Consider the following 23,586-nt stretch of genomic DNA (forward strand, 5'->3'; position numbering starts at 1 on the left):
GGTCCCTTGACATCGAACTGTTCATTGCGTCCTGTCTGTTCTTCTTTTGGTAAACTATAAACTTCTTCGATATCCTTTTCCAACGTGCATTTGAGTTCTCTTTCATCTTTCGCCTGATATCCCAGCTTTTTCCGTGTATTTACTTCAACATAATAACTTTCAAACACAATGGCGAGCCCTGCTGGAAACATCTCCTTTGAGGGTAGGTAGTGGCCACCATGCACAATTGCTAAATAATTACTGATAGATTCATCCAGACTACCTCGGCCTCTCTGGCTGCATCTTCGAGTGGGCCGACAGCTACGACTCCAAGGACTGGGATCGTCTCAGGAAATGCATTGCCCCCGAGCTTCGCGTAAGTAATCCGCCTCACGGCGCTGCCTTTCACTGCCACCAACACGGAACTTTTGAGCTGACCGCACTGCAGATTGACTACCGCTCCTTCCTCGACAAGATCTGGGAGGCCATGCCCGCGGAGGAGTTCATCGCCATGATCTCGGACAAGTCCGTTCTCGGCAACCCCCTCCTCAAGACCCAGCACTTCATCGGCGGCACTCGCTGGGAGAAGGTCTCCGAGACCGAGGTCATCGGCCACCACCAGCTCCGTGTGCCCCACCAGAAGTACACCGACGCCTCCCGCAAGGAGGTCGCCGTCAAGGGCCACGCTCACAGCTACAACAAGCACTGGTACAAGAAGGTCGACGGCGTCTGGAAGTTCGCTGGTCTCGCCCCCGAGATCCGCTGGTCGGAGTATGACTTTGAGGCTGTCTTCGCCGACGGACGCGATTCCTTCGGTGAGGAGGAGACGGCCGACAAGAAGAACAACGTTTCTGTTGTCGAGAAGGAGCTCAAGGTTGCCGCTGCTGTTTAAATAATGTCAATTTAATGAGGGAATACCTCCGGTCATGGGAACGGCGAATTGGGACATATAACTTACCATGGGTAATTGGATACACGTAGCTTTACACGAGTTACGGATGCAGATCAAATGAAATCCCCAAGTCTGTATCATACTGATGCTTGGTTCCAGCTGTCCAAATAATGAATCGTGAATGGATCCAGACCCTTGGACCAAACCTTTTGGCCACCAATAAGTGCCACACCGAGTGACATATTCAGTCGAAAGAAGCAGCTCGGTTGTGTATTCCTCACCGTCGCGTCCAGTTAATGATAATCCCCTGCATGAGTATTTTTCATACAGTCCCCCTGACCGTGGGGCACAAAAGAACAAATAGGCAAGCCACTTATTTGCCCGAACCAGCTGAGTACCTTCGGCCTAATTTTCATGCATGTAAAGCAGTATACAAGATAATCAGACAGAAGTAAACAAATTGATCACTGCTGTTGCGCATAGAGTTCTGACGACGTGCATGGCAAGGCCAACTGTCTAGTCGTACGATCTACCGTCCAGGGACAGAGCAGTATCTCATACAGGGGTTACCAAGAGCACACCTACGGCCGTTAGTATATTTGTGGTCACTAGTATCATGTTCGTCTTTTGACACATTTCTCCTAATGATGAGACTGGCCGCGACTAAACACTCTGCAGGGTAGCACTGGGGCAAAAGAAGGTCCTGGCCCTCTCATCATGTCTCAAAATCGAGGCATTAACTCTTGCAACTGATGTGGCCGTCCTTTTTTGGGTAGACTCGTCCTAGCCTGGCTGCTAAAATGCAGAGTGAGATGTTTTTACATGACCGAATCATAGGTCTAGGCAAATTTTGGTTTCTTTGATTCATCTCAAAAGTCTCACAATCTCTTCAACTTGCATGCAAATCCTGGACGGATGTGGTAGGCTCATGAAGACATCCGTAATTTGCACTTCTCTGCCTCAGAAGCTGTAATTCTATTTGCAAAGTCAGTCGGCCCGAACCGTAGTATTACTGGCTGTCAGCGTAAAACATTCATTGTACATCGAAAGGAGCTTTGTATAATGGGGCAACGTAAGGTATCAATAACCTTGGACTGTCACACTCCGATGTTCAGTCAAGTCATGACGATGGTGGCGGGAGAGTTTTACTCCGGAAGTCTGCCCCTGAAGCTTTCTAATTAAGTTATTGTGCTGAACGTGGCTCCAAAATCCCGGCTGAGATCCCCACGCTGGCCGTACAGGGTTCTAGAGTGTTCTAGATTGAGCACTGGTGGCCCGATATTTCCGCTTCTCAGATATCCGAGTTATTCGGAAACCCACCAAAGTGATCCGAAAGGCGAAGTGACAAGGTACGTTCAGGGGCCGGTCTTACGCGTGCTGCAACTATGTTAATGTTTGATTGGGACTAGTAGCCTGATGATGGGAGACGCTCTTCAAATGGTAAGTGGGATCGGTTCTTGGCAGAAACAAGTATATTGATTGCGACGGTAGTGACTAGAGAAGTCTTCGGATTTGTAACTTCAGGGACTTACATCATGCCTGGAGAAGGGTATACTGGAGATTTCTGTACTTGTTGTAAAGGCGCTTGCATTTATTTAGTTTCAAGGATCGAGTGCTTGAGATTACTGCTCCAGCGCAATGTGACTCCAAGTTCCAGGGGCGAATCTGACGAGAGCCTCTCCTGCGATGGCGTGTGGGTTAAGTATTCAGAAATTCAAGCTTAAAAGAGAACAACATACAGACCATCCTCATTTGCTGCCATCTCATCATCCTTCTAACCTTCAGATCTTACTTCACTTGCTACTTCATTCACATTCGTTACTCGCTAGCCGAGCCACTCATTCATTCAGACTACAGCCATCTAAATTCACCTTCAAACCAATTCCTTTGGCCCAACTATTCGTGTTCTTCAACGGTCTCAACCTCGTCGTCAAAATGAAGTTCTCTCTCGCCACCGTCATCGCTACCGCAGCGCTCATGGCAGACTCCGTATCCGCCCACTACTTCTTCGAGAAGATGGTTGTCGACGGCGTCGCCTCAGCCGACTACATGCGCGCCAGCACCCAGGGCTACCAACCCCAGGCCAACACCATCATGACCAGCAACACCTTCCGCTGCAACACAGGCGCCCAGGCCGCCAAGAAGAGCGCCACCGTCACCGCCGGCTCCTCGATCGGATTCCAGATGAACGCCGGCGCCAAGATCCAACATCCTGGCCCGCTCCAGATCTGGATGAGCAAGGCCACGGGCGACCTGTCCAGCTATGACGGCTCAGGTGCCTGGTTCAAGGTCTACGAGTCTGGTCCCGTCAAGTTCCCTCTCACCGGCGCCGCTGAGGAGTGGGGCGTGTACAATAAGAACATCATCACCTTCACCATTCCCAAGGACCTTGCTGCTGGTGACTATCTGGTTCGCCCTGAGCATCTTGCTCTGCACAAGCCCTCTGGTACCGAGTTCTACTTCAACTGCGGCCAGATCAAGGTCACTGGCTCTGGCACCAAGACTCCGACTGCGACTGCCAAGTTCCCCGGTGTCTATGATTCCAATACTGCCGGCCTTTCCCCCAAGTAAGCATCCGGTCAAACGATTTTTCTCAAGGAAACGCTAATGTACGTCGATAGGTTCTCCCTCTACCAGAACGCCAAGTCGTACCCCATGCCTGGCACCACGCTGGTCACTCGCGAGCTTTCCCTGCCCATGAGCCGCATCTCCCGTGGCATGCGCGCTGCTGCAGTCCAGCAGGAGTAAGCTGTTGCCAGGCTGTCTGATCAGCGATTACGAAGACGACAAGCGATGCTTGTAGCAGCAAGGCGACAAGGATCGAATTGGATGTTGAAGCTGGGATCTTGGACTCAAAGATCCTGACAACACCTTTTTCACCATTTGAATGTATTTTATTCGAGATATACTCTTATATCCTGTGGATATCCATATTCAGGCTTTCTGCATCACTCAATGATCACAATAGGCGCTTGAAGCTAATTTGTACTGTATCCTGGGCTTTGTCTTGTTCGAGTGAATTAAAAGCAAGTTTCCCTTTTGCCGACGGCTGTTGTTCCTCATTAAGCTTGCAAGGGACCTAAGAATGGTGTAAAGGGACAATTTCTCCAATAAAGGTTCGCGGCGTATTAGCAGTACAGAAACTTTGAGTCCACTCAAAGGCATGATAGTATGATAATACATACATGCTCACGTGATGGAGCTTGCGTGGTCTTGATCGTAATACGGCTTGTAGTCGGGTGTTCAGCATATGCTTCGGAGCTCTTTTCTGATGCGAATCGCGCCAACATGACCAGTTTCGAATACAACTTAGAGCATCCAGTTACAAAATGTGAGAATATATCACATGCTTTGGGGTGAGCATCCGCAACCCCGGCTATGAGAAGTCGTGATGATGATGATGATGATGTATTTAACGTCTGGTAACAAAAGGACGTGCCGGGCGCTATGCCGACATGGTCTATGCTGATCTAAACTATGTTACAGGCTACCGTCTTCACCTAACGTTCCTGTTCAATGACTCGGGCAAATTTCGGAAAAGAAATTGGTCTCCTCTATCCATTCGCATAGAAGAGAGGCTCCCTTAGCAGAACCTAACAAGAAATCGATGCTTGCTTTGGCCATATGTTGGCGGAGGTAGCGCGGTGTAGCCTTGCGTCCACGCTTGCAGAAGTAGAAATGGACTGGAGTCTTGGGTTTCCCACAGCTGCAGTTGAGCAGCGCATCTTGATGAGAGAATCTCTCGTGGTATGCTGCAAAGTCTCCATGATGGGATCTTGCTGCGTATAGCCTTCCTAGTAGGTGCCGAGGGAGGCAGAGTTCGGGCGGCTTGGGATGAGGAACTATCTCGAGGTCAGCATATTGCCGAGGGCATTGCGACAGCCATTTCCTGGCAAAGGCTTTGAAGGCAGCTGCTCTAGCTTGCCTTTCTAGGTGCGCTAATGAGGGCTGTGGTTGTGATTCTGGGATTAGTTTGCAGGCTTCCTTGGCTAGAGCATCCGCTTCTTCATTTCCTGGTACTCCCGTGTGCCCAGGGCACCACCAAACATAAACCCTGCCGGGGGTTGTCCAGCTTTCTCTTTGTCTCCGAGTCCAGGAGGAAGAGAGCCCATTGAAGGCCCTGAATCTAGCCTGGCTGCTTCCTGTGCTCTGGGAGTATAGTCTAGCCGCGACTGCGAGGTTGTCGAGGCAGATGTGGACGTTATCTGCCATACGAGCCGTAGGAGCCCGGGCGGCTTCCATCAGGCCGTGATACGCAGCATGTGCCTCCGCGTCATACACCTCAGTTTGGGAGCCGAGTGGTTCGGATCCGCGGAAGATCTGCCGTGTAGCTTGGTACCCTACCCAGCCTGCTCCGGCGGAGGTGCTGCTGCCGTCTGACATCTGGGACCCGTCAGTATAGACAACAATATCCCGCTTGGAGAAAGTTGCCACCCTGCCTACAAAGGAGAGGGCCTGTTCTTCTTTGGTCTTGTTAGGCTCGTAGCCGACCCTGGCGAGGACTGTCTGCCAGTCCGCTAGTTGCACCCAAGGGGGGAGTTCTAACGGATCGATGTATTCGGAATTTTTGCTTACGAGGCTTGCCATTCGTCGTAGCCGTGAGTCTGGTCCTGATTTGTCTCTGAGTCTCGTTCGGAGAGGGTGTCGCTCGTCCAGACGATGGATTCTGGTAGACGCTTTGTGGAGCTTCGCGTCCAGTATCACCTCTGCTGGGGGTAGAGCCGCCTCGCGCTGTAGGATCGATACAGGCGTCGTTCTATATACGGGGACCATCGCTCTGATGGCTTTGGTTTGCGTCGCGTCCAGTTGGTGCAGCAGATTACCAACCCTGTTTGAGATAGTACGTCCATTCTTTATCCGGCTCTTGCCGGGCCACCATGCTTCAGATGCATAGTACTGAGTGGGTAGTACACAAGAGGTGATCGCTCGGCGAAGTAAGTACGCAGGCGCGCCCCAGACAGTGTTCCCTAGTCCCCGTAGTCCATTGACTACTTGGCATGCCTTCGCGGAGAGGTTTCTTACGTGACTCTTGAATGTGAGTTTACGGTCGAAGTGAACGCCGAGCCAGCGTAGAGAAGAGCCTTCTTTGATGGCCTGAACTGTATGATGCCTCCCATCCGGCAACTCTACTGTGATTGATGGGTTTCCGTCTATTCGTCTCCTGGTGAAGTGGATGAGTTCGGACTTGTCGAGGTCAAAAGTGATTCCTTCCGACGCGCCCCATCCTAGGGTTTCTTTCCATTCCTTGCTTAGGATGTCACAGTTGTTCTCTGGTGATGTTGAGCTTGCCAAGATAGCGACGTCATCGGCGTAGCCGAAACGAGATCGCTTCCTTCCTGGGTGAGCTGTGCCTAGCTTGAAAAGAGGTTCAATATAGAGCATGAACAGAATGGGAGACACGGGTGAGCCTTGTGGTAGCCCGCATTCGAGACCGAAGACGTCTCCTACCTCCCCATCAAGCTTTATTCTTGCTCTCCTTCCGACAACAAAACTTGAGACCCAGCGTACGAGGTTCTCCGGCCATCCTTGTTCGCGGAGCCGTCGGACCAGTCGTCCTGGGAGCACGGCGTCGAAAGCCCCTTTTATGTCAAGCGTAAGCATAGAGGTGACCAGGCCTCTTTGCCAGGCGCACTCGATGTCGTGGATGGCAGCTGCGGTGAGGTCGCTGCAAGACCGAAGGGGGAGTGCTCCAAACTGTTGATCGTGCAGAACACGATGTTTAACTGCGATCCAGGCAAGTCGTCTGGCGATGAGTCTCTCCAAGCCTTTTCCAAGGACGGCCAAGAGCGCAATTGGCCTATAAGAGCGCGGGAGTGTCTTGTCTCTTTTTCCCGGTTTTGCTAGGATCACGAGAGTTGCTTCTTTAAAACAAGTAGGATGCCAACCCTCGCGTATACACCCGCTATAAAGTGAGAGGACAATATCCTCGATAAATGGCCATGCTGTTTTCAAAGCAGCCGTAGTGATTCCGTCGGTCCCAGGGGTCGTGTTTCCCGCGGTGAGAACTGAAGACAGTACCTCGTCCTTCGTAACCTGCGGGAAAGGAAGCGTAGCTTGCCTATGTGAGACTGGGCTTTCTGTTGGTAAGTCCTCGGAGATAGCAGCGTTTCTAAGGAGGACGCGGGTAAATAAGTCGCGCTTCTCTTTTGGTTGTGAGACAAGCGTGTCTTGGTTGTCTACATCTCGGAGTGGCGGGGTCTGAAAGAGTCCTGTGGTTTTGTGCCAACCGACCATTTCAAATATGTCTTTGCTTGAGGAGGCTGAGGAGATCTTATCTTTCCAAAAGGCATCCTTGGAGCGTTTGAACTCGTAGAGGAAGTCCTGTTTTAGAGCTTCGACCTCCTCTTCTTCCCATTGGCAGTTCACTCCGGCTGCGCTGAGTCTTGCCAGCATCGCTCGCTTATTCGCATAGGCTCGGTGTTTGCGTGTGCAGCTTTCGCTCCAGTATGGTCTCCCTGTACCTTTCCCGAGCGTGCGCTTTGTGGAAGCCGTGAGTGCTCGAATAAGACAGTCCGTAAGCTGTTGTGCTAGGAGATCCAAAGACTGTGGGTCTTGGATGTTGCTTGCAGTGCGGCGCATGGGTTGTAAGTTGCGTTCAATGATGCCGAGGAAAAGCTCCTCGTCCATCGTCTCGAGCCGAAACCTTCCCGGGGTCGGGCTGGGTGAATCGATCAGGGCCAAGGGGACCCGGGTAAGCAGAGATTCGTGGTCTGATGTTGTGTGTAAGGACGTTTCTATGCTGGTGGATGCCCCGTGGAGGTTGCTGGACGCCCAGCATAGATCCAGGGTGTTGCCGCCTTTGTGCGTGGGTTCACCTATAGGTGACGTTAGGACAAGGCTGGCGGCTTCTGCCCATTCTACCAGGTTTTCAGCGTCCGAGGAACTTGTGGCCTCGGGCTGCCACGTCCAATGGTGTAAGTTAAAGTCCCCCGCAATCAGTACTCGATCCTCAGGTTTGGGTTGCCAGGCCGCTAGGATGTCCCTGAGAGCCTGGCCAGATCGCAGAGAGCCACGAGGGGCGTTGTATACGTTGATGACTGTGAGAACCTCCTTCGTTCCTGAGAGGAGTCGTAAGAAGAGCAGGTCTGTGGGCGGATCGGATAGAGGCCGTGTTTGTACGCCTCGTAGCCCAGTTCCTCTGCGGAGGTAAGTAAGCACCCTGGGACGGTCTTCTGTCCAGTTGTCCACCGGGGTGAAAGTCTCAAAACCTGGGTGGTGTCTTGTGAGCCTCCTCTCCTCCGAACGGATAGACGGCTCTTGTATTAGGAGTATATCAACCTGGGCTGCGTAAGCCAGGTTCAGTGCTGTTTCGTGGGCGGATGCCCGTCTGCCCACATTCGCTTGCATGATTTGCAGGGTTTTAGAGGGCTGTATTCTTCTCTTGTGTCTCATTCGCCGGGGTGCAGTCCATCGCTTGCTCTTCTTCACGGGAATGTCGATGCGACTGCTGGGTCGCGAATCTCCACAATCTTTCTCCCTCAGCTCGGATGGCCCGTAGCTGTGCCCTATTTCTCCTCTGGACTGCGCCCTTCACCACTTTGGGTTTAGTAGGGCAAGCGGCATCAAAGGCGGCGTGAGGCCCGTTACACGACGGACATTTAAAGGGGCAATCGCAGCCATCGTGACCCTCGGTGCCGCCGCAAGGTGCCCGATGTTGGTCGGTCGTGTGGGAAGGAGAGCTGCACTTGATGCATCTCTTCCTTCTAGTACACGTTCGTTCGTTGTGAAAGCCACCGCAGCGGTGGCAATGGGGAGATCTCTTCTCCTTCGGGAACTGCAGGTTCACGAAAACGCTGGCCCCCATCAAACGGAGGCGTCTTGGTAGTTGCCTTGCGGCTTCTGCCTTGAACCAGGCTGTTACCGTGCCTAGTCTTTCGAGTTCGTCTTTCCTGGAAAAGTATGCTTTTTCAGGCTTGAGTTTCATCGTCATCTGCATCTCTTCAAGAAGCTCCTCAGTCGTGATTTCCAGCTCAGTGTTGGTTAGTAGGCAATGCCTGGTGTAAGGGACGTTTGCGATATATGCTCGGATCCAGGTATCGCGCTGTTCGACCGCTTGCGCCTGGAGAAGGGCAGCAATCTGTTCTCTGTTATCTAGCAGGATTTTTGCTCCATCTGCTGACGAAGGTAGGAGTGCTAATCCTGTCTTGACATGGTCGATCCCCTTCAGGGCTTCTCGAGCTTGGGGACTTAGCTTTTCCCGAACGAAGACATATATGTCGTAGGCTTTCTCGTTACGAAACGGGCTTTCAGGTGGTAGACGCGCGAACAAGCGCAGGTCTTTCAAGGCCGCCCGGTTTGCAGCTTGTTTTGCGGCTTGTTTGGCTGGCGGTGGTTCATCCTGTTTCCCGGTGAGTAGCTGGCTCGCTACCGCCGCGTATGATCGGACTGAGGACGGCTTGATTTGGGCTGTGTGTAAGGGTCGCCCTTGGGGACTAAGGGGAGCCTCGCTGGGTCTTATATCAGCAGCATGCATGGACCTTGCTAGACCACGATGGTGCCAGTCTGAACGCTGTTTCTCCTCTTGAAGCTCTCTCTCCAGGGATTCGGTCTTCTTCAAACAGTCTTTGAGAAGTTGTTCCCTCTCAGCATCCCTTCGTAGGAGATCCTGGACGAGATTCGAAAGTCTGTTGATCTCTTCTTTAAGGTCGGCATTTTCTTGATAGTTGACCTGCTCAACTACTCTGATCTTTGCGGTCGGTTTCCGGACACGTCCCGACCGTCGAGATGTACTGACGTCCCCGTGAACCGTGATCGATGGCTCTACACCGGGAGAGACCGCCATGATGGTATGATTCAGCTCCCGTGGGCTGATGATGAGAAATGATAGTACTATGGGCCGAGGCCCTCTATGGTGTTAACAGATACTAACAGTGGGTCTGCGGAAAAGGAGAGTCCTTCCTTGTCGATCTCGCTATGAGAAGTCGTGATAGCTTCACATTGTTCGGAACATGTTGCTGACAAAGATTACGTCACGTGTACCAAGTGGATCGAGCTGAATGATGACATAAGATGGGGCTTTGGCGGGGCACAGCTCGGCAGTGCACGGAGCAGCAGAGGCCCGAGCCGTCGACGGGAACTTGGAGAGCTCCGACGGAGTCTGGCGAGAGGTCGCTTTCGCAATGCTTCTTTCATCAATACCAGCTTGAACAGCCTCATATTGCGACAAGAAGCGGCACTGGCTAATTTTCGACCGACATTCGAATAGTAGCCTCCGATATTAGCCCAAGGTCATTCTCAAGCTAGAATACGTCCGACTTCAATCAGACGATAGCTCCCGGCAAACCCTCGAGCGCCTCCAAACCATCATCATGGACTACGTCGACAAGCGACTCCAGGAGGAAGCAGTGAAGCTGCACGTCGACCAAGGGCAAGCTAACGAACCTCCTCGACTGTTGAAATCAATAAGCTAACCTCAATTATCCAACAGCAACGCCTTCTTCACCCCCCTCAACATCCTCTTCCTCCTCGTAAACATCTACACAATCTACGTCCTCCTCCGCCCGACCCCGCCTCCGGTCCTCCCGAAAGAGCCGCCCGCGACCGTCTTCCGCGTGTTCAACCCGCGAACCCTCCTCCCCTACACCGGCGAGAACGATACACCCATCTATCTCGCTGTTCGCGGCCGCGTCTTCGACGTCACACACGGTCGCAACTTTTATGGCCCCGGCGGACCCTACTCCAACTTTGCCGGCCGTGACGCTTCGCGGGGCCTGGCGCTTGGCAGCTTCGATGAGGATATGCTGACGGAGGATCTTGACGGCCCGTTGGATCTCCTCGAGGGACTGGGACCGGACGAGATTGAGGCGCTGCAGGGATGGGAGGAGAATTTTGACAGCAAGTATCTTGTTGTCGGCAGGCTTACTGCCGTCGGCGATGAAGAGAAATAGAGTCAATACTGGTAAAGTTGGTAACATGGTCTTTTACCGCAGGGCTTGAATAGACTTAGACGTTGAAAGGGAGTTGTCCCCGACGAGTTTTCGCAAAGTTCTGATACTGTTGGTGCCACTCGACTCAAGATGGACAACCAGTATCCAAGCCGCCTACCTTTGTCCGACACGCTGTACAGTGTTCGAAAATCTGCCCCGTGCCTCTTCGCTTCTGGAACGTCCCACAGGAAGTTGAACGCATCAGCTGTGGCATTATGACATGGCGGACCTGATAACCAGTCAAGCGCCCACGGCTCTTCCGAGTGCTTCGAACAGGATTGACAGCCGGCCCGAAGAATTAGATTCCACAGCATGCATTGTCGCTCTGCCCATTGTTAAGACACGATAGCATGACGCAAGGGAGCTACGTGGGGAGGCAGCCGCCAAAAGAGGGCCGCTTTCAGGTTAGTCAGATTATAGCGTCACCATCAGGAGCCAGCGACGGAAGAATTGTGAGTGAGATGAAATGATGCTGACGGCCTGACAGTGGTGGCTGGACCCCCTTTCCCCCCCTGTCTCTTTCGAACCAGTTCCCTTTCTCTCCCCCTCGAGGCTTGCAATGAAGCTCCAGCGTAGGCAGCGATATTCAGGAGATTGGCCTCGCGTGGCTTAACGGTTATTTTCAGGCCGTTGTTGCAGCCTCCGAATGACCGTGCCACGACTCCACGAGTGATCCTTCGCTCTGGACACACTGTCGTTGGCCGCGGCCAGTACCTTGCGTGTGGTCAACTTACTGCCTCCGGTTCCAGCGTCATCCGGGTTGCCGGGGAAGCTGAGCCACGGGGATTTGGGCATGAGATGAGATGAAGTACCCGGAGGTGTGCTTATGTCAACTCTCTGCGGATGGTCTCGGGCAAGTTGCTCTGGAATGCTGATTGATCAGACTGCTGAGACAAATTGTCTCAACCTGAAAGCGTTCAACAGCCTTCAGTTCTCTCAACGGGAAAATGACGATGAGCCATGCTCACGGGCAACCAAGGTGCCAAAACAGAAGGCCGTTTCATTCTTGTTCTCACCTTCTTCCAATATGCCACACTTTACAGCAAAACCAAAGGAACACAGCAAGACTGGGTGTGTGGCTGACGGTCATCCAGCCAGCCCAGACGACTGGGGCTTGTGAGCCTCTAAAATTAGCCCCGGCTCGTCGAATCCGGCAAGGGTCGCAGATCCTCCGACGCTATGCTCCAGTCTGCTTCGTTGTCCCGTCCCGATTCCATGTCTTCGATCTCACCCACGTTCCTCATAGAGAAGCATCTTTCAAAGTTTGCTCAGATTTCCCCTGCGGAACGTCCAGAGGCAAACACAGCCCCTGGAGGAGATCACTTCGTGCCTCGACCAGTCTCTTGTCACCCCATGCATCTGGTTCCCAAAGTGTGTCTATGAATGGTTACATGTACCTGCGCTGATGCTCAGCCTTCAGCCCTACATATAGGCAAAAAGAGAAACGAACCAAACATCAACGAGCAATGGCAAAGAAAGAAGGGAAACAAGCTTCCCTCTCCCTGGTCCCATCGTCTGCACTGTACCGCTGCATTCCCACCCTCCATCATTCTCTACGCGCTCTCCCCGTGCCCATTGTCTCCATGTGGAGGTATCCAAGCCTCAGCCTCCAATCCGTCAATCCGTCCGTCGTTGCGCTAGCGACTCCAGCCATTCCTTTGCTCTAGCTCGGCTCCATCTAGATTCATAATCGTTGTTCCGGACTGTATTCCTTAAAACCCTCCGTCACGCCTCCTTCATCATTCCTTCTGTTAAGTACTCGGTATCTCTGCGAATTTGTTTCCCCCACTTACGGCCGAACTCAACCAGCAGGCCTTGACCTGACCATCACCATCCCTGCCCAGCAGACCCGAATGCATGTATACACAACAGAGACTCTTTCAGACGACGGAGCCAACAACACTGAGATATTGCCTCAACCCGGATTGGAAACCAACTGAGCGAAATTCGAGTTTAACTTTCATCGAGGCTTAACTGCATGACGTGCATTGCCGATCCCTAGCTCTACAGTAGCCCACCACCCCAAGCGATCCATCCTCCGGCCCCCAAAACCACTGGTTCATTGCCATCAACATCATCGACTCGAGGCCAGAACAGAGAGAGCAACACTCTCGCCAATTCTTCACAATGGCGTCGGCGCGGGGGAACACAACGACAAGGGGCCTGCTGAGCATCCTCCTCCTCACAGCACCGGCTCTCGCAAAATACCAAAACAACTTTGACCTCTATCCAGCAGCCGCCCAACCATGCCTCTACGCCTCCTCGGACGCAAGCAAATGCGACGGCGACACAGTCGCAACGATGAACAAATGCCTTTGCAGCGACGACAAGGGGAAATTCGTCACAAACGCAGCGACCTGTCTAGGAAAGGAAGCAAAAGATACCCTGCGCACAGTCTACCAGTCCATGAGCACCGCCTGCTCAGACTCCAAGACACCGATATCCATGACCGAAGACCAATTCCTCAATCTCGGCGCGACGGGCGCCACAGCATCGCTATCAGTAACTTTATCCACATCAAAGACCGCTACGCCCACTACAATGATGACCACCACCACAGGCGGAGCGACCGTAACGTTAACAACCACACCAACGCCCACGACATCGACCGCACCACAGGAAGATAAGGGCCTAAGCACAACCGCCAAAATCGGTGTCGGCGTCGGCGCCGGCGCAGGAGCCATTGCCCTCGTCTGCCTCGCCGCCTTCATCTGGCGCATCAAGCGAAGCCGCGACGCCCACGACGAGTCCCACCGCCCGATGCTCGGCGGCGGCATCGGTGCCACGGGCCACAACAACCCACAACACGGGCCCTTTACCGAATACAGCCCGCCCGCGAGCGTCGCCGGCGCCGGGGCGGGTGGATACGCCGCGTACACCGGCGCGCAAGAATACAAGAACGAGAACAAGCAGCAGCAATCAGGCTGGAGACCCGTCTCCGAGATCACAGCTACGAGTCCTGATGGACAAACGTGGGCGACGAATTCTCCGCAGCCGCCGTATGCGCATCTTCAACCGCAGCAGGGGGCAAGCTTGGGTGTTTGGGGCCATCACCCGCAAGCTGCGTATGTTGCTCCACCGCAGGAACCTGCTCAGCAGGAGGGCGTTTTCGAGTTGGCTTCGATACCTGTGACGTCGCAGCCTCCTTCGCATGTGCCGCAACCGCCGCCTGGTGCTGTTGAGATGCCGGCGACGGAGGTGCAGCCGCAGCCTGCGCGGTATCAATATCCTTCACAGAGGCAGTAACACATTAGAGGATAGGGGGTGGTCAAAAGCGGGCATACAGGGGTGTTTGGAGGGATGTATAATGTACTATGATACCTTGGGAAGCATTTACACTCATGGGGTCTCGGTGTTCTGGTTCCTGGTCGGGATTTATAGAAAAGGGAAAAGAGACGGAAAAGCCATGAAATATAATACGTTTGATCCTTCTAGACCTTCCTCATATCCTATGATTGACTGCACCTTGAACTTCATTTTGAGATATCCATGGCTACTTTGCCCATATGGCGCACAAAAGGTCTAACAATGCGACTTTGATCATAATTAACTAATACTCATTGTATTGATTTTGACTTGGCTTTCTGAGGACTGGTACTTGTAGAACTTGTCTACATGCTATCGGCTACGTAAGCTACTGCGTACTCAACGAATAAGTTGAGATATTGAGGTCACGTTTCGGCTGTACAAAGGCATCCACGATTACTTCTTGGAGCCGCCGCCTGAGCCACCACCCGACCCACCACCAGACTGTCCGCCAGAACTAGACGAGCCGCCACCAGAGCCACTCGACTTGTAGGTCGGGTGATTGGGGTAGTTTCTTTGCGCGGCAGCCGCAGCTTTCTGAACGAACTTTTTCTAATATTTCTGTCAGCTCTGAAAATAATTCATTGTTGTCATTGATCTATAGGCAAGATGGGGTTCCCGGTTTTCTCTCACATCCTTGTTCCCCGCCTCGATGCGGGCCGCAGCCTCGGGGGTTATCTTTTCCTTGACCATTGTGAGTGTTGTGACGATGCGTCTGTCCTTGGCTGGAAAGTGTATATTGTTGATTTTGCTTGCAGCGTTGCTGAGTGCTTTAAGTGATGATGATGGAATGGATGTGACTATAGGCAAGTTCTTTCCATTTTATATCTTTTTACAGTAACGAATGGCAGACTGTACACTTATTAGTGAGTTAACTGCCGTGCCATTAATCTGGCTGCGGACATTCTCGTGATTCACCGTCTGCTAACGCAACATTTCGTGACTTATTCACTGGCTTCTCATGATCCAGACATTGACTTTACTGTCGGATTGGAAGTCCAATTCGACCTCGAGGCAAGGGGCCCGCGCAGGGGCCACTTACGGGCCGTACTTGCGATAATCGCGGCCTGCCCAACCTACGGCTGGAACCTCCCTTTTCCACCTTACGCAGAAGTTAATACAAATCAATTGACCTCTTCGTCAACCCCCGCTTCGAACCAGAATCCCTGTGATAGGCATACCAACATTTACATAAAGTCAAGTGGATTGCTGACTTTTGTATTGGCGTTGAATGAGTGAGCTTGAAGGTAGGTGGTATCTACTTGATAATTCGGCTTTGAGTACATGTATGTCATTTTGGTAATCAGAGCCGTCCCCGAAATGAGTACATATCCATAGATGAATCCAACCAGCCTGTTCCTACTTGTAGATACTCCTGGATGTTCTCACAGGATACAGATATACCTTGGAGTATGACAGTTACGGCGAGCGAGAGTGGTTATACCTGATTCAACACCGGAAATTTTGTCATCGTCACTCCTGACTGGAGTCGCTCATGAGCCGATCCCCATCGGCGATCCTCGTGGCTACCTTTTTAGCGCCTTCGCCAGAAGTATTTTCGGCATTTCCACGAGTCTGTCCGCCAAAGCTTGATGAGCCACTGCCTTTAATAGAGCTAGGCTTCTCCTTATTGCCCCAATCCTTTTCCGCTTGGAATAATATTGTCAGTTTCTCTCGAACAAGTCTCCTAGCATCTGATGCAACTACTAAGGGGCCTTGTGTTCTTTCAGCTTGCCACGTTGGGCATTGTAAGAGCTTACCCTGATGACTTCTCCTCAAAAGTGTACAATAAGTGTATGGTCTCTCCACAGGTTGATTGAGGCGGTTTTTTTTTATTTCCGATGTTCGTGAGCGATCGTAGAAGAACCAATAAGACAACTACACACCATTAGTCCAACTGTTATGTCTCTCATCCTCGCAAGTGGGGTCATTTCAAGCTGAGTATTTACCATACATCAGAGCCGAGGGGTGGGATAAAATCTCATGGGGAAGTCCTTGCAGACTTTTCACATGGCGGAAAGTATGGCGTGTCGAATCGAGGCCTATTCATCATGAAGGAAAACTATATACCGCCAGGAGTCCAGGGGTTACACGAGGTAGTACAGGTGCGGGATGACTGCTAACCTGGGCCGCTCAGCCGATTCCCCAAAGCTGAACAGCTCCTTGTCCCGCTCTATTTCTTGCTTTGTTTGAGCATTAGCTTGCCGAAAGTGCTTTGGAAGAGTTGATATCAATTCCTCTGTGACGACGTCTGTTTATGATTCCCAAAAGGTCACATTGGCGATGGCCAAACAGAACAGGAATGTACGTCGTGGCTTAGAATTGTTCCATCTTGTCACTTGGAAGAGCCTCCTCCTATTCTCTAGCAGTTTCCGGTCAAAGCCTCGTCTTTCCATGCTTGAAGCATCTGGTACATTTTATGATTTTCATGGATCCTTTACGATCGAACTTAATGGCCTGCAAATCGTTGCTACTTGGCGCAGCAGACCGCTGAGAGCGGCCAAATCGATTCGATTCAGACGGACGATGAAGCTGCTTCTTCTCTTCCATTGTTGTTCATTGATTCCAAAAGGCATTCAACGGCACTGGACTGCGGCTTTTCATCAACGATAGTCTGGAAGACATGGCCTGTCAAAAGTCGAAATCAAGTCCCCGACAACACCGGTGGGTTTGATTGATGTACACCTACTGTTCCTTTCATCTTCGATCTTGATCCGGCGACTCATTGCCCCTACGAATTAACCGATCAGGAGAGAACTTATACTGCATAGTACATTAGTGTTGAATCCATTACCATGATCTCACTGTGAGACTGCGTAAGAGCTTCCCATAACAGGACTAACTACTCCGTGATCAAATCACTGGTTCAATACTTCAGTATCATGTTCCATTGCTTCCGACTGACGACTAGAGCCTGTTGAGTATTACCTATGTCGAAGGTACTAAGTTTCTTACTGATATGGCTCCACAAGCTCCTTCGTGGCACATGAGATATCTCCAAAGGTCAGACGGGCAGCGTTATTAACCAGAATCTTCGCTTGAGGTTCCGTGACAGCGTTCCCCTGGGGTTTCTTTCTTGTTATCTAGCTTGTAATTCGTAGCGTTGTTATTAACTATTTCCGCTGCTGCTTTATCCTATGATTCCTCCGTTAATAATCTGAGATATTCAAGCACATATATTTCACTGGTTCGCCTTGTGGGTTGCAGGTCTGGGACAGCTCGTACCGGTCGCGCTGGGGGAACAAGCAACCCCCCGAGACTCTTTTATGTTTCTTTTGATGTAGCTTTTCTTGCTTAATGTCTTACTTCTTTTCACTTTCGTATTCTGATGGCTCTAGATGTCCTGTTAGTCCCACTGAGCCTCCGTAGTAATTCAGTGTCAGTAGCTCTATAGTCGCTGCGGTGTCCTCTCTCTCCTCACCATAATGATTATCATATCAAGTCGGAGATTCCCTTGAAATTGGTATTTGTGTTTGCAATTTTTAGGTTCATTGACTTGTGAGATTGATGGTGGTGTTTGCATGTGCCAAGACCAGAAGAGCTGAGATTCGAGAACGCGAGTCCCGTTGGTCATTTATGCGTTCTGGTCTTCTATGTCTAATCAAAGGATACAGGCTTTGACAAATCGACCTCTAAAAAGTTGAGAGCTCATCGGTAGTACGGTTCGTTGTTCGTATTTGTTTCATATGGCGGCAAACGAAAGTCGTTCAATCGATATCCGTTCACCACGAACAAAGGGACAACGTTTACCAGGGCCAACCCACGGCTGAAATTCATTCTTGATAATTTGATGATTTTTTCCGCCTGATGTAGATGAAAGGACGATGTTCATTCGGCTGCAGCTGCGGCCACGAATACATCCAGCGTGTCGCTTCCATGAGATTCGGAAATCCCAGATTGACGCCTGTTTTGTACTTAATACAGGAATTGACTAACAACAAATATTGGATAGAACATTTTTCCGGATGAGAGGAGTATACGCAAAGCTGGTTTGTCAATCAGTCTCAATTACTCGATAGCAAAGCCAACCGTAATCCAATTGCAAGTGAGCAGTCACTAGGTGAACTAGGCCTGTCAGAATGCTACTCATGATTATTCGTTACTTAAATGTCTATTGTGAACTGGTTTGCCTGGCTTGGAGTTTCTTCGCCCACGAGCTGTAGCCAGAACTTTTGCGGCTTCGCCAGCTGGGCTCTTGGCCGAAAGTTCTCTTCTAGTCTCCGTGAGAGCCTCTCTCCGAGCTTCCGCCGCGGCCTCCACTCGCATTTCTGCGAGCGCTCCCCCTTGACCTACTGCGAGAGCCTCCCCGTGTAATTCCGCCACGGCCTCCTTTGCCTTGGCCTCCCCTGCCTCCGCCGCGACCCCTTCCGGAGTTTCCACGAGAATTGCCTCTGCCGTCCGCGATATCGCTTGGCACATCACTCTGATTAGAGATAGAATTTTCGGCAGCGAGACTACTCTCAGCGTCTTTCGTCTCATCCCCCTTACTCGCAACAACTTTCTCCTTCTTGTCGAGGGCTGCTCTACTTCTCTCAACGAATCCTAACATCTGCAGTTTTGGTCAGCTTCAGTTATCCGGACACCAATGCAATTGTATATTTTGCAGCAGAAAATATCTCATACATCCTTCGCATCGAATCGCTTTCCGGATTCGAATTTTTTGGCACTCAACTCTATACGCTCCGCAGCCTCCTCGGTCATGGGTCCTTGTCTTATGCGCGGCTGTGTATGATCGTTGGGTTTCTTCGGCGGCGGTTTACTTTCATTGTTTTTCTTCTCCCTGTCTGCGATCCAATTGTTCGAGTTCTGGTTCTCATGTCAGTCTCGACAAGCCTTCTAACCTTGTAACTGTTTCGAAGTCCTCATCCTGCTCACCATGATTCTGTCTGACAACGCTAGACGTGTGCTTGGAAGTGATGAGTATATCTGATGTATCCAAATTGATCGTGGAGTATGGTTGTTTCCAAGGGTTTGCGATAAAAGACGAAAACATCGATGATACAGAAAACCCTCATCGATTATATATGTAAACCATCCTAGCAGGAGAGATTGTCGGAAATCTATTTTCGTATTTGAAGTGATTCAAACACAGTTTGTAATCAATTGCTTGGAGATCTCGGACGTGGCGGCGAAGGCGACATGTTGCAACCCAGGTCTGTTCCCAAAGAACAAAGACGACACTGAAATGTTTGCTGGATACATGCAGCCTTCAGTCACCAGGATCGATGCACCTTGGAAGAACGACACGATCTACAATCTGTTCGGTCGCCTTATCCATTGAAACTGAACAGTAGATTGAGTGTGGTTTGCTGAATGACGATGACCCCTGGTAATGATGCACGCCAATACTAATAGAATGCGTGCCAGAACTTCTGATTGCTGAACAGGATGTGGAAATAAAGTACGTTAAAAAGAAGTCTGTATGTCGTGCGTCCTGATTCTACCTCCCGTTTTCCGTTGAGCCGATCCACGTCACCCGCAGTGCCGCTGTTCGGGTCGAAAGTGTGTTACAGTCTGCCGCAATGATGGCGATTATGCTGTGCACCAAAATCTCCGAACTGGACGATGAGCTGCCTGCCATCGCTCCTCAAGATTCGATAGCAAATTCATTTACCTCGGTCCTAATACATGTGCAAAGCAAATTGGTGCATGTTCAAATGTTCAATTTACAACAAGCTTTGCAACCATACTGTTTCTCCGGATAAGGTAGAATATCAAGACCGGCAGGCGGCGGTCTTTTGTGCATTTCGGTTTGATCTTGGGTCACATTAAGTAACGATATCTGCCTGCATTGCTGCTCACAAAGTTCACTGTTCACCAGCTAGCAACTCACGCTGACAAAAGTCAAGGCGACAGTAATTTGCCAAAGGGAAGTGATCAATTCAAGTGGCGGAGCATAATGACGCGGCTGAACAGCGAAAATCTTCGGAGAGATTTTGCAACGGACGCGTACCATGTCAGCAAGAACGCCAACGGGTTTTCTGATATGTTGACATGTTATCAAACCGCATTCCCTCTGTGCAACCATATTGCGGCCCGTGTATTGAGAGTCGCATTATCTCCTATTTGCGTTAGGACTGTACGAGTCTATCTTTGGGGCGCCAACCCAGACGGTCGCTAGACGATTTCTGGCTAGTTGGATACGAGAGTCCGACCCCGTTACCAATCGGGACCTCTCGCTTCGAGAGGCTCTGACTGCACCTGGCTAGGTGCCAAGAAGATGGCGCAAGGGGCCAACGCTGACTTGATTTCGCAGTCTTTCGGTGTCAGATGCGAGCTGGCGAATCATGCCATGTGGCTTTCAAGATTGAGGCTATGTTGACATGAGGATTGTAGGCTGTAGCGGCCAGGTCGTAACTGTCTAGCCCCTTTCCGAATAGGGCTGTCGACTGCGAGAGTGAGAGAGGATTGGAATTTTGGACATGCTGTTTCCGAGGATGCGAAGGGCGGAGAGGGCGCGTAGAGATATATGTATGTGGACGGGATCGCATCAATTCAATCAGCTCACCAACCTTGTAACGCGGTGCATCCAAAGTTCTTTCTGTCTCAGATACTATTCATCTTTGTCCACCTGGTCTTTGTAAATCCACAGACAAAATGTCGGAAGTTTGCCCCCTTCTGACCAACGCCAATTGCACCGTGGAAACCTGTCCCCTCAGCTGCGCTCAAGTTGAATACCTTCCGACTCTTGCCGGTAATGCAGTCTACGCGGCGGCTTTTGGGCTGCTCCTGATCGCTCAGATCGGTCTCGGTATCCGGTATAAGACATGGGGATTCATGGTTGGCATGGTCTGTGGTCTCGTCCTCGAGGTCGTCGGATACGCCGGTAGAATCATGCTGCATAACAACCCATTCGACTTCAATAACTTCATCATGTAAGTCTCATGCCCAGCCCTGCCCCAAAGCTCTATGGCCTTCGAAGAGATCTGACAAAATGACCACAGCTACCTCGTCCCTCTTACCATCGCACCCGCCTTCCTTGCCGGCGCCCTCTACCTCTGCCTCTCCCGTATCATCATCGTCCACGGCCAGCACATCTCTCGCTTCAGCCCACGCACCTACGCAATAACCTTCATGACAAGCGACTTCATCTCCCTCGTACTTCAGGGCGCCGGTGGTGGCATCGCAGCTACTGCAGACACACACTCTGGCAGCGAGACAGGCAGAGCGATGATGGTCGCAGGTGTCGTGTTCCAAGTCGTATCCCTGCTCGTCTTCATGCTCTTGTGGTTGGAGTTTGTCTTCCGCCTCCGCAAGACGACCGAGGGCAACAAGGGTGGATCACGCTTCGCTGAGCTCAGGCCGACGAAGAAGTTCTTCTTGTTTCAGTGGGCGCTCGGCGCGGCTGTTCTGCTGGTCTTCATCCGCTCGGTCTATCGTGTTGCGGAGTTGCAGCAGGGCTTTAATGGGCCTATTGCCAATGACGAAGTGTCTTTCATGATTTTGGAGGGACCGATGATATTCCTGGCGATTCTCGCGGTAACGGTATTCCATCCCGGTATCGGATTTGATGGTCAGTGGAGCAGCGCGGCTTGGTCTGTCAAGCACTCTAGGAAGGCTGCCTTCGAAATGAGCAGCTCATCTATGGAGGAGATTCAAGGAAACCATGCTTGAGATCGACTAGATAAGGGCACGGATTTGAGAAGGGCATGAGCATCTCGTGGCAGATGGAGTAATGGATTCTAGTTCGGGTGTTTTACCGTATGGATGACGAGGACAATACTGGCTGTAAGATAAGGAAGGCTCTAGAATACAGAGTACATTAACGCAATTGATAGATATCCACTACATCATAGCTTGATGTATTCCGTGAAATATTGGAATTCTCCAAATACACCCATTGGTCTGGTCTGAAACTTGGCCTCAAGCGTGCCTGGGCACATTGGGCTGGCCACCACACTATGATCGAACGTATGAAAGTCAAAGGGCAGCTCGCACAGGTTGTAGACCCGTGACTGGTCATCGGGAAGAGGTAGACCAAACAGTCTTGACGCCTCGGCGGGTAATGCTCCTTCTACGCCTAGATGTTGTTCTTCCAGCTCAATGATGCGCTTGGCAGTGAGGTATGCGTGATGTGCGTTCCATAAGCCTTCTCGGCGGGGTGCGAGACGGAGCAGATCCAGGGCACGTCTTCGTATTGAGGAGTGACGGCACTTCAGCGCGGCGTAGAAAAGCGGTGCCAGGAGCTGGACGTCGAATGACAAAAGCTGTGGTGCAGCCTGTACCTTGCCTGGCTTGATGACTTGCTCCGCATAGGTTACTAGCTCGTCAAAGTCTGATTGGTAAATATCGGTGTCTGTTTCCTGGGATGTAGTGCAGACTCGTGTCCAAATGTACACGACCTTGTAGTTTACGAGAAGGATGTTGACCGCGTCTGGGTTGGGCGGGTTGCCGGCAGACTGCAGCTGTTCCAACAGATCATCGAACTGGCTGTGCCATACTTCCAGTCTGGTCTGCAGCTTGGCCTGCTCAACAAGGTCATCAATGCCCACAAGGAGCGTGTCTGCTTTGGGGGTGACCGAGTTGATGAAGCGAATGCAGGCGTCAGCAATAGCGAATATCCGCCTTCTAGCGTCCTCAAAGTCCTTATGGGGAGATTCATCCTCTTCCGTATGCATGTAAACCGGAGGGGTAAACCTGCCAGCGAGACAGGAGAGGATGCCCAGGCGTGAGAACATCGGAAAGATGTGATCCTCAATCACTTTGAGATCGTTGCAGGGGGGCCTTGACCCTGTCTCCGATGTGGCGCCGCTGTTGGGTCGGAGGGGGGCCAGGATGTTGAACCCGTTGTGAATGTGAAGCATTGATAAGTCGGCATCCCCCCTGAGGAACTCGATGCATGTGAACAGAAGACAGCAGACCAAAGGCACCAAGTTGGAGTTTGGGTTCGTCTGAATTCGAGCAGAGAGGCTCTTGAGTGCGAGCTTCCATTCCCTCTGTGCCTCGGGGTTGGCCTTTACAAACCCTGATGGATGACGCAATGATGACTCTACATCGCGATAAACTGCACTAACTGCCGACACTGCATGTCGGATTGACGGCTCAGAGTGTGATAACTGTGGGACAAGCTTCCTCCAAAACTCTGAATCGAATTGTCCATCAAGGATCGTGCCAATGTTGGTATGAAAGAAATCAAGGCCACTTGTGTTCTCGAAGAATGCAGGCTGACTTTTCGTAGGGGGCACATAAACCGTGATCACGGTATGACGGGGTGATCGTGCTGGACTTGTCGACTTGTACTCGCATTTCCGGCTTCCGACGGCGCACCGTCGACAAACGGGCTTCGCTTCATCGCATTTCACGCGACGAGCTTTGCAGGTGCTGCACCCGGTTCGGACTTTGGATGTGCTTTCCCGGGTTCTTTTGGGCGGAGAACTTGTGTCGACGATCATGGTGAGCAATGCTGTATGCTGTATGAAGGAGCAGCCCCGGGTTTCAAAAGATTATTACGAGATATGAAAGACATCCAACGACGGCAGAAAT

General features: G+C 51.4%; 7 protein-coding genes across 7 annotated transcripts; 5 read left to right on the top strand and 2 right to left on the bottom strand.

Moving 5' to 3' along the window:
• Positions 1-26: 26 nt before the first annotated feature.
• On the top strand, positions 27-1,033 carry BDZ83DRAFT_677051 (scytalone dehydratase). The gene is made up of 3 exons (XM_060511167.1): positions 27-202; positions 258-355; positions 428-1,033. Exons 1-3 carry the CDS (start codon positions 169-171, stop codon positions 869-871), a joined length of 576 nt encoding a protein of 191 aa, XP_060362020.1. The 5' UTR covers positions 27-168; the 3' UTR covers positions 872-1,033.
• A 1,815-nt stretch (positions 1,034-2,848) lies between these two features.
• BDZ83DRAFT_584099 (glycoside hydrolase) lies at positions 2,849-3,619 on the top strand (the record flags this gene model as incomplete). Its single annotated transcript, XM_060505725.1, has 2 exons — positions 2,849-3,438; positions 3,493-3,619. The coding sequence occupies 2 exons, from the start codon at positions 2,849-2,851 to the stop codon at positions 3,617-3,619; spliced, it is 717 nt and encodes a 238-aa protein (XP_060362021.1).
• Positions 3,620-9,844: 6,225 nt separating this feature from the next.
• On the top strand, positions 9,845-11,254 carry BDZ83DRAFT_630572 (cytochrome b5-like heme/steroid binding domain-containing protein). The gene is made up of 3 exons (XM_060508844.1): positions 9,845-10,238; positions 10,299-10,858; positions 10,916-11,254. The coding sequence occupies exons 1-2, from the start codon at positions 10,180-10,182 to the stop codon at positions 10,756-10,758; spliced, it is 519 nt and encodes a 172-aa protein (XP_060362022.1). The 5' UTR covers positions 9,845-10,179; the 3' UTR covers positions 10,759-10,858; positions 10,916-11,254.
• Positions 11,255-12,924: 1,670 nt separating this feature from the next.
• Positions 12,925-14,043, top strand: BDZ83DRAFT_584098 (uncharacterized protein; the record flags this gene model as incomplete). The annotated part of the gene is made up of 2 exons (XM_060505724.1): positions 12,925-13,657; positions 13,721-14,043. 2 exons carry the CDS (start codon positions 12,925-12,927, stop codon positions 14,041-14,043), a joined length of 1,056 nt encoding a protein of 351 aa, XP_060362023.1.
• Positions 14,044-18,126: 4,083 nt separating this feature from the next.
• Positions 18,127-18,749, bottom strand: BDZ83DRAFT_441305 (uncharacterized protein). Its single transcript, XM_060503109.1, has one exon. The coding sequence runs from the start codon at positions 18,580-18,582 to the stop codon at positions 18,196-18,198; it is 387 nt and encodes a 128-aa protein (XP_060362024.1). The 5' UTR covers positions 18,583-18,749; the 3' UTR covers positions 18,127-18,195.
• A 1,951-nt stretch (positions 18,750-20,700) lies between these two features.
• Positions 20,701-21,731, top strand: BDZ83DRAFT_721769 (RTA1 like protein-domain-containing protein; the record flags this gene model as incomplete). The annotated part of the gene is given in 3 exon segments (XM_060512410.1): positions 20,701-20,978; positions 21,048-21,642; positions 21,657-21,731. 3 exon segments carry the CDS (start codon positions 20,701-20,703, stop codon positions 21,729-21,731), a joined length of 948 nt encoding a protein of 315 aa, XP_060362025.1.
• A 235-nt stretch (positions 21,732-21,966) lies between these two features.
• On the bottom strand, positions 21,967-23,495 carry BDZ83DRAFT_654366 (uncharacterized protein; the record flags this gene model as incomplete). Its single annotated transcript, XM_060510712.1, has 2 exons — positions 21,967-22,002; positions 22,053-23,495. 2 exons carry the CDS (start codon positions 23,493-23,495, stop codon positions 21,967-21,969), a joined length of 1,479 nt encoding a protein of 492 aa, XP_060362026.1.
• Positions 23,496-23,586: the final 91 nt, after the last annotated feature.

This window comes from Colletotrichum acutatum (genome assembly GCF_030867785.1).
Source record: "Colletotrichum acutatum strain CBS 112980 chromosome Unknown BDZ83scaffold_87, whole genome shotgun sequence".
Taxonomy (NCBI): domain Eukaryota; kingdom Fungi; phylum Ascomycota; class Sordariomycetes; order Glomerellales; family Glomerellaceae; genus Colletotrichum; species Colletotrichum acutatum.

Bases quoted from the DNA above. Each gene is read 5' to 3' on its own strand.
- BDZ83DRAFT_677051 (XM_060511167.1), top strand. From the start codon at position 169: ATGGCGAGCCCTGCTGGAAACATCTCCTTTGAGG. The intron at 203-257 runs GTAGGTAGTGGC...AGATTCATCCAG, and splicing joins TGGAAACATCTCCTTTGAGG to ACTACCTCGGCCTCTCTGGC. The intron at 356-427 runs GTAAGTAATCCG...ACCGCACTGCAG, and splicing joins GCATTGCCCCCGAGCTTCGC to ATTGACTACCGCTCCTTCCT.
- BDZ83DRAFT_441305 (XM_060503109.1), bottom strand. From the start codon at position 18,582: ATGAGACGAAAGACGCTGAGAGTAGTCTCGCTGCCGAAAATTCTATCT.
- BDZ83DRAFT_630572 (XM_060508844.1), top strand. From the start codon at position 10,180: ATGGACTACGTCGACAAGCGACTCCAGGAGGAAGCAGTGAAGCTGCAC. The intron at 10,239-10,298 runs GCAAGCTAACGA...ATTATCCAACAG, and splicing joins AAGCTGCACGTCGACCAAGG to CAACGCCTTCTTCACCCCCC.